This window comes from Doryrhamphus excisus, linkage group LG13, assembly GCF_037039965.1.
Source record: "Doryrhamphus excisus strain RoL-2023G ecotype Guam linkage group LG13, RoL_Dexc_Guam_v1.1, whole genome shotgun sequence".
Taxonomy (NCBI): Eukaryota; Metazoa; Chordata; class Actinopteri; order Syngnathiformes; family Syngnathidae; genus Doryrhamphus; species Doryrhamphus excisus.
This window is the reverse complement of record NC_136369.1, coordinates 14,422,753-14,431,925: the sequence shown is the minus strand read 5'-3', so window position 1 is coordinate 14,431,925 and position 9,173 is coordinate 14,422,753. Positions and strand designations below refer to the sequence as shown.

At 45.8% G+C, this 9,173-nt stretch overlaps 1 protein-coding gene across 1 annotated transcript; it reads left to right on the top strand.

Annotated features, from left to right (window-relative positions):
- The first annotated feature begins 33 nt into the window (after window positions 1-33).
- Window positions 34-9,165, top strand: kif28 (kinesin family member 28). Its single transcript, XM_078795834.1, has 25 exons — window positions 34-220; window positions 1,056-1,225; window positions 1,311-1,346; window positions 2,193-2,312; window positions 2,388-2,495; window positions 2,585-2,739; window positions 2,807-2,918; window positions 2,992-3,059; window positions 3,305-3,447; window positions 3,536-3,657; window positions 3,729-3,819; window positions 4,786-4,846; window positions 4,928-5,051; window positions 5,150-5,285; window positions 5,349-5,467; window positions 6,313-6,420; window positions 7,000-7,092; window positions 7,174-7,314; window positions 7,380-7,450; window positions 7,527-7,661; window positions 7,754-7,920; window positions 7,995-8,089; window positions 8,526-8,658; window positions 8,726-8,859; window positions 8,974-9,165. Exons 1-25 carry the CDS (start codon window positions 34-36, stop codon window positions 9,130-9,132), a joined length of 2,988 nt encoding a protein of 995 aa, XP_078651960.1. The 3' UTR covers window positions 9,133-9,165.
- The last annotated feature ends 8 nt before the right edge of the window (window positions 9,166-9,173 follow it).

Here is a 9,173-nt window from a genome sequence, read left to right as displayed (position 1 = left end):
TGTAGCTCCTGTACTTAAAACAGCGAGAACGGGATGCGGGGAGCCACTGCGTTGTCTCCATGGCAGCCAGCTCCATCACCATCCATGATCCTCGACATTCCCAATGCCGTCGCTCATTCTGTTTCGACTATACCTACTGGTCACACAGTGGCTTCATCCAAGACCATACCGGTCTCTACTTGCCTGAGGAGGTCGGGGGCCGCTACGCTGACCAGGTCAGGTCTGAGTCACCCAAGTGGTAGAATCCATTAAAAAACCCACATGGACTCATCAAGGACTCAAATGCTGTCATTGCTCCACAGGATTGTGTTTTTCAGGACCTTGGAGAGGGAATACTGGACAATGCCCTGCAGGTGTTGCTTTTCTTTCTAATTGAACAATTTAAATCATGTGTGAGAAATGGGTTCAATTCTCAGTTTTGGCCTCTGTGGAGTTTGCATGTGTGGGTTTTCTCTGGGTACTCCGGTTTCCTCCCACATTCCAAAAACATGCTAGGTTAATTGGTGACTCCAAATTGTCCATAGGTATGAATGTGAGTGTGAATGGTTGTTTGTCTATATGTGCCCTGGGATTTTTTTTTGTGCAATTCTTAAGCTGCTGGGACATGAGACAGCTGCTAGCTAGCGAGCTAACCAAGAAGAAGAAATGTAAGAAGCCAAAAACTTACCACTTCCTCATGGAATGGGAGGAGAACTTTTTTCACTCTATCATGTCGGACATACCAAGGTTGACTTCATGACTTCAGGCAATGTAATGTAAGGTAATGTCACTTGTATTTCGATATACTTTGACTAATAACAGAATTACTGACTAATACCACATTATACAGTAGCTATAATGTACTAAATTTTGAAAAAAACGTGATACAGCGAGGGAGCGATAGTCAAATCCCGATATTGCGAGGGACGACTGTATATGCAATGTGTGACAAATACATTGCATTGTTGGATTAACTCAAGTTCAAACTTAAAAGTCCGATTTGAACATTTGAGTCATTCACTTAGGAGCCAATTGCCAATTAACGTGTGTAACTGAGATAATGTTCTTGTCTAAAGGAGAACAATGTCTGCAGGGTTACAATGCCACTCTGCTGGCCTATGGGCAAACGGGTTCCGGGAAGAGTTACTCCATGGTTGGCTACAGACCCAATAAAGGTCTGGTGCCCAAACTGTGTGAGCGACTCTTTGAGACCATTAAAGGAAAGCAAGACTCAAGACAATGCCAGGTAGGTATACAATATGTACATATTGAGGTGTGTGTGTGTGTGTGTGTGTGTGTTCTAAATGTCTTCATGTTCGTCGCCCTCACAGGTCTTCTTCAGCATGTTGGAAATCTACAACGAGCAGGTAACAATTTGAAGTAGAATTTTCTGTACAGTCCAGATAACTAAATATATATTATCACTTTTTCAATGGTGCATCAAAAACACATAGAAAATCATTGAGAACCACTGGTAGAAGCCATTAAGACCACAACATGTGAATGTAGTATTCAACTTTGGTCACTAGGTGTCAGTAATTGTTCAATAAGACCACCACTGGAAGCACCAGATTGAACTCGCAGCTTTTATTGCAGGTTTATAATATCTCATAACAGGTACAACAATAATAATCATAGTAATACTACGGGTGGGCTGCATGGTGAAAGAGTGGTTAGCGGGCAGGCCTCACAGCTAGGAGACTCGAGTTCAATTCCACCCTCGGCCATCTCTGTGTGAAGTTTGCATGTTCTCCCCGTGCATGCGTGGGTTTTCTCCGGGTACTCCGGTTTCCTCCCACATTCCAAAAACATGCTAGGTTAATTGGTGACTCCAAATTGTCCATAGGTATGAATGTGAGTGTGAATGGTTGTTTGTCTATATGTGCCCTGTGATTGGCTGGCCACCAGTCCAGGGTGTACCCCGCCTCTCACCCAAAGACAGCTGGGATAGGCTCCAGCACCCCCGCCACCCTTGTGAGGATAAGCTGTAGAAAATGAATGAACAACACGGGTGGCCAAGCTAAAACTCAACCCCTGACATCACTTCCTGTCCCCCATCGATTCTGCTCCCCTCCAAAATTCATCTACTATATTGTTGGTAATACCAATGTAAAGGTGACTATAACAACGTATTTAGAAGATTGTAAAGAAGGATGCTACTTCACAACCAACTACGGGTATTACATGACGGTATATCCTTGTTATGTCACCAGGTGGTGGACTTGTTGTCTCGTGGCACTCGGCCTCCAGGTGGGCTCCGGGTCAGAGAGGAGCAGCACAGAGGTTTCTATGTGGAGGGTCTGCGTACCGTCCCCTGTGATAGTGCAGCACAGGTGGGTGAACTGAGAGACCGGACTTTAGACTTTATTCTATTGTATGTTCATCGTGGTCCCCCCAAAAAACTGCAGGTGGAACAGTTGATGGAACAGGGCACCAGAACCCGGACCACCGCGGCCACTCACATGAACGCCAACAGCAGTCGCTCACACATGCTCATTGTGCTGCAGCTCAAACAGGTTTGTTGCTAGGCAGAATATATATGGCTGTCCAATAGTCCGGAACATGCTAGCTCGGTAGAGCTTGGCGCTAATGTAAGACTTCTCAGATCTTCTCCAAAGAGAGCATCAGCAAACAGTCCAACATCAACCTGGTGGACCTGGCAGGAAGTGAGCGTCAGAGGTCATCGGGGCCGGAGGCTGACCGCCTGAAGGAAGGCACGGCCATCAATCTGAGCCTCACCACTTTGGGCAACGTCATCAGGTAAACATGGCGGCTCATGTCATGAATGTTCTTGAATGTCCGGGTTTCATTTACTGGTTCCTGGCAGCGCCCTGGCTGACATGGCAGTGGGGAAGAAAGCGGTCCACGTCCCGTACAGGGATTCGGTCCTCACCAAGCTGCTGCAGTCCGCTTTGGGAGGGAACAGCCGTACGGTCATGGTGATACCGAGACTTCTGGTACTTTTTGAAAAATAAAATCAACTCCTTTTTTCTTAATTTTTCTATGTTTCAGATCGCCACGCTGAGCCCTGCTGACATCTGCTACGAGGAGTCTTTGTCAACGCTTCGCTATGCTGAGAGGTGGAACCACTTTCTAAATTATTATTATCACTATTCTCAAACGTTTTTATTCCAAAACACAAATATCTACATAGCTTTTCTATGAACTATACTTTCAAACTACTACTGTTAACTTTTAACCTAACCACCATATTTGTAGTTCACTTTATTTGGTGGGTGTTTGGCTGAAAGTGATGTCAAATGACAAATGATGTCTTATTAGAACATAACAAACACACACTCTCTCCATCCCTGTTCTCTGCCAGGGCAAAGCACATCCAGAACCGGCCTGTGGTGAATGAAAGCCCCACTGAGCGTCTGGTCAAAGAACTCAAAGCTGAGAATGCCAGGCTGCTGCAGAGACTGAGCCGGCTGGGCCAGGAGGGACGGGGCGCCAATGATGAGACCAGTAAGACGGCTGGCAAGGGCCACTGGATCAGGACGCTGTTCTATATGTGTGTGTGTGTGTGTGTGTGTGTGTGTGTGCGTGTACTCAGAGGAGCTCCGTCAGCTGCTGGCACACAATGAGCTCCAGATCAGAGCCATTCACACTCTGTGGGAGCAACATCTGCAGGAGGCACTCAAGGACTGGGAGCAACAGTATGCCCACATCACACAGGTGTACACACACACACACACACACACAACATGCCTCGTGGTTGCTAATGTGTGTGTGTGTGTGTGTGTCAGGAGAGGAGAATGATGCAGATGCATCCTTACATCCTGAACATCAACGAGGACGCTCAGCTGTCTGGTGTGGTCAAGCTCTTCATCCAAGAGGGTTGGTGTGTTTAATACAACTCCATCATTAAAAACTATTGTACCACCAAAGTATGAGGAGGAATGGCTCCTGGTGGTGTAGGTGGATGTTTATTATGGAGTCACATGGAACGCTGCCTTTGATGCAAGGTGGTGCTGCATTTAAACAGTGGACAGTATAAAGGTTGTAGTACATTCATTCATTTTCTACTGCTTATCCTCACGAGAGTCGCGAGGGTGCTGGAGCCTATCCCAGCTGTCTTCGGTCGAGAGGGGGGGTACACCCTGGACTGGTGGCCAGCCAATCACAGGGCACATATAGACAAACATATAAAACCACATGCACAGGGAGAACAGAGGATGGATGAATGTGGAATTGAACCTGGTCTCCTAGATGTGTGGCCTGTGTGCTAACCACTTGACTGCCGTGCAGCCCGGTTGTAATACAGTTATTGAAAATAAAGAATGGCAGAGTTTGGCTGTTTAGGTACAATACATATAAATACAATACAATACTACAATGTGCTGCACGGCGGATGAGTGGTTAGCACGCAGACCTCACAGCTAGGAGACCCGAGTGCATGTTCTCCCTGTGCATGCGTGGGTTTTCTCCGGGTACTCCGGTTTCCTCCCACATTCCAAAAACATGCTAGGTTAATTGGTGACTCCAAATTGTCCATAGGTATGAATGTGAGTGTGAATGGTTGTTTGTCTATATGTGCCCTGTGGTTGGCTGGCGACCAGTCCAGGGTGTACCCCGCCTCTCGCCCGAAGACAGCTGGGATAGGCTCCAGCACCCCCTCAACCCTCGTGAGAATAAGCGGTAGAAAATGAATTTCGTAACATTTGCTATAAACTGATGACTGAAGTGGACGATTTATGCAACAAAAAACATATGTTTTTTTTGAATATATATTATATAGTCCTTGGAAATTGAACATGACCATACAATATTCTGCTGTGTACTTGTCTTATCCTGCCCTCCCAGGTGAATGGGACATCGGCCTCTGTGACAACATGCCCACATCCATCACCATCAGGGGTTTAGGGTACATAAACACACACTGTACACAGTCCAGATAGCCAAGTACATGTAGTACTTACGGAAGTACCGTATGCTTGTGTATCAGCATCCAGCAGCGTCATGCTGTGATGAGGAATGAACAGCGCCAGGTTACGCTAACCCCACTGATGGGGTCAAAGGTGACCGTCAATGGCAGAGCTGTTTGTGATACAACTAAGCTCCAGCATCTGGTGGGCATCACACACGCACACACATGAATAAATACACACAAGTTGTGTGTAACTTTTATCAGCTGTCATTACTCGTCTCACACATTGAATCCATCCAGGACAGACTCATTCTGGGTTCCAACTGCACATACCTTTACATCGGGTTCCCGTCCGAGAGGGGCGCTGATGACTGGAGTCGCTACGACTACGACTACTTCCTGTCAGAAGTGGCTGCTGCTGAGGGCATCCACCTTGGTGACTGCAGACCATAAGTAAATATTTAGCATTAAAAATAATCAACGTATTGATTTTTCCCAGGTGAAACCAGTGCGGAATGTTGTGAGACGGATCCAAGTCTCCTGGCCGTCTTTTATGACTACATCAAACTGATGCCGCTGGTGGCTGAAGCCAACCAGATGAGCCAGGAGTTAAACAAGGTAACACTTATTTACCTGGACCATCCAGGCTGGTGATAAACATTTAGACCAGGGGTCTCAAACACGCAGCCCGCGGGCCAAATGTGGCCCGCAGGACACTAGTTTGAGGCCCCCGCCTTGATATGAAAGTTTAATGTTAGTGCGGCCCGCGCAAGTATGGATGCTGTATGGTATCATGTACCCAGAAAAAATTATTACGTTTGATTAATGTTCATGTTAAAGGTTAAATAACTGTTAATAGTTATCCTCCCTATCCGTGTGGAAGTGGTAAGTTTTTGGCTATTTAAGTTTAAAGGAAATAACTTGAAGGCTACCGTTTAGGTCGCTAGCTCTCTAGTTTGCGAGTTAGCATGTGTCTCAAGACCCTGCAGTTGCGCAATATGTTGTAAATAAGAGTATAAATGTGACTATAGTCGTGTTTTGTCATGTCTACAGGGCTCTAATAATGCTTTGTTCATTTTAATCTGAAAAAAAATAATTTGTCTACCCACCAACTATATGTGGTTTCTTAAGTTTTTTTTATTTGCCGTTTCATTATTATATTTATTTATTACTGATGGATTGATTTTCTTTATTCTTAATTTGTTTATTTATTTTTCATCTTATTTTGTGCAGAAAAATAAAAATTAAGATATTTGAGAACAGTGGAATGTTTTATCAGAGCTTTTATTGTAGAAAATCGGAACCAAAGCACTGAAAAAGTTTGGATATTTTTCTGGTTTTAATAAATGCGTTTTGTTTTTTTTTTTGAAAACCTGATGCGGCCTAGCCTTGCCCAGACCCTAGCTCCAGTGGCCCCCAGGTAAATTGAGTTTGAGACCCCTGCTCTATATTTATGTCTCCAGGGGGTGGAGTTTCAGTTGGAGATTAAGAATCTGGCGCTCTCAGATTGGAAAGGCCATGACCTGGAGAAAGAGATCGTTTGCAGAGTCACCTCGAAGCCAAGCAAACAGGTTCCCATCACTCGCCTTGAATATTGGAATGTACCATAAAAGCAGAGACAGGCTGTTATGTAACAAATAATCTACAGTGAATGACAAATTGGTGATTGATCCCATGCTGGTTTATTATGAAGTATACAGCAGCAGAACCAATGTTGTAACAGCGGTAAGGAGCCAGTTGCTCAGTCAGCATAAATATAGCTGATGAGGGAAGCAGAGTATCACAACCACCATTTTAAAGCACATATAGAGCTACATGCTAACCGCACTAACCACAAATTGGATTCATTGATAGTCGAGTGGTTAGTGCGCAGACCTCACAGCTAGGAGACCCGAGTTCAATTCCACCCTCATCCATCTCTGTGTGGAGTTTGCATGCATGGGTTTTGTCCATAGGTATGAATGTGAGTGTGAATGGTTGTTTGTCTATATGTGCCCTGTGATTGGCTGGCCACCAGTCCAGGGTGTATTCCGCCTCTTACCGGAAGACAGCTGGGATAGGCTCCAGCACCCCCGCGACCCTAAGCGGTAGAAAATGAATGAATGATAGATGAGATATCCACGTTTTGGTGAAAGGGTTTTCCTCCCCAGGTATGGATGTGGTCCAAGGCCAAGTTCGTTAACCGGAAATTCCTGATGGAAGAAATCTACCAGCAGCATCTGGCTGAGCTGAATGGAGATCATGTAATTTAAAAGTAGTCTGCAATTCTCAAACACTCCGGCTATGCTCTTAAAAAAAATAAAATCTTTGGTTGGTGTTGTCAGAGAGAAGAGGGCCTCGCCACGGCGACCTTGCCCAGAGATAAGGACCCTTTTTGGGATCCGGTAGAGCCGCTACTCCTGGGCACTGCTCACCTCTGGCTCCAGTCTTTGGCCTTCCGTATTCCTCTGGATGAACAACTAGAGGTACTACATATACAACATGGCTGATGGTTTCCAACGAGGTGATACTAAAAATGTGTTTGTATTAGGTTCTGGGGTCAGAGGGCAGCGAGGAGGGCATTATACATGCTAAGCTGCTTCCTTGCACCGCTACTGGCATGTATGACACACACGAGCACATCACATCTGGAATACAACAAGAACACTTGGAAGGCTTGGTCTTTCCCGTTATGTAGGCCTCTGGGTGAAGATGACATCCTCATCGACCCGTCTGAGCTTCTGGGTAGACGACTTGACATCCAACTAGTCCTGGAACAGTGTTTTGGACTACGCTGGATCAAAGAGGATCGCAGTAGAGGCGTCCAAATTGGGTCAGGTTTGGTTTTTGAATTTGAGTGGACTTTGTGACCAAGTGGCCAACTATCATCATGTTAGGATCATCTCATGTGTTTCATTCTCTCAGTTTCAGGCTCCTGGACAGCTCCGTGCTGCTCTACACACCCGCCGTCTGGCACAGCGTCATCCCTGTGATGCATCACCAAGTCCACTTCGCCTCCCTCCAAGTGTCCCAGCAGCTAGTCGACGATCTTCAGAGCAGCGCTGTACTTCTGGAGCTATGGGGGCTTCAAGGTGAGGATGGGGGACTATTTAAAGCACGTTCTTACTAATGCAATTCGTGAGAAATCTGAAATGTGTGTTCTCAGAGGGTTGCATTAGCTTGGTATCACCGCTGGAGGGCGCCATGGTGACCACGGAGGGCATCTTCATCATTGATGGCTGTGGTACAGCTGATAATAGTGTGAGTGAAAGTCTATCATTCATTCATTTTCTATCCGTTATCTTCACGAGGGGTGCTGGAGCCTATCCCAGCTGTCTTCGGGCGAGAAGTGGGGTACACCCTGGACTGGTGGCCAGCCAATCACAGGGCACATATAGACAAACAACCATTCACACTCACATTCATACCTATGGACAATTTGAAGTCGCCAATTAACCTAGCATGTTTTTGGAATGTGGGAGGAAACCGGAGTACCCGGAGAAAACCCACACAGAGATGGCCGAGGATGGAATTGAACTCAGGTTTCCTAGCTGTGAGGCCTGTGTGCTCACCACTCGTCCTCCATGTAGAGAGTGAAAGTCTTGATTTTCTAATATATTTGTTGTTTTTTTGTCTTGTGGTCCAAATTAAAAACACCAATCAGCCTTCGTGTGCAATACGCTCATTTGTGTTGCAGGCTGCTGATTCTGCAGCAGTGAACACTTCACTAAAGATGCTTCAGAAAGACTTGGAGGAACTGAAAAGTGTAAACAAGTCACTGATGGAAGAAAATCAAAGTTTAAGAGGACAGCTCAACATGGCAAGGAACGGTACTGCAGAAACACACATCCAGAGTTTGTTACGTACGTACCATCACATCCTGTGGTCTTCCTGTAGGTACCAACAGTGCACGAAGTCGCTCGGTTCGGCCCAGTTGTGATGCAGAGTTTGCTCGCTCGCTGAAGGTTTTCTATCACAGCATGACCTCTGTTAGGACTCAGTTGCAGAGTCTGCGCAGACATAGGCCCAGTGTATGTACGCATATGTGGCATTTATCTAAACATTATGTGGACCGTGCTAATACTTTTCTATGGCTCTAAGCAAATCCACATACTGGTGCTTAACATGTGTTACATATTTTCTAGGAGTCATGTGATCTGTTGGCTCTACAACTTTTTGTGGATGAGCAGAATGGTCTTCTGAAGGACTTCTCGGACCACCTGGAGACAACCGTGTCAGCCCTCAAACACGATGTGGCCGCCATCGTCCGACAGAAGCGAGAACGATGGGGAACTTGGTCTTGACGTTTTTGTTAATATCCTGTTAAGTTTTGACGTGTGCTGAA

Coding starts and splice junctions, on each gene's coding strand:
- kif28 (XM_078795834.1), top strand. CDS start 34: ATGCGGGGAGCCACTGCGTTGTCTCCATGGCAGCCAGCTCCATCACCA. Junction 2,313..2,387: donor CCTGTGATAGTGCAGCACAG/GTGGGTGAACTG, acceptor AAAAAACTGCAG/GTGGAACAGTTGATGGAACA. Junction 5,286..5,348: donor TGCTGAGGGCATCCACCTTG/GTGACTGCAGAC, acceptor GATTTTTCCCAG/GTGAAACCAGTGCGGAATGT.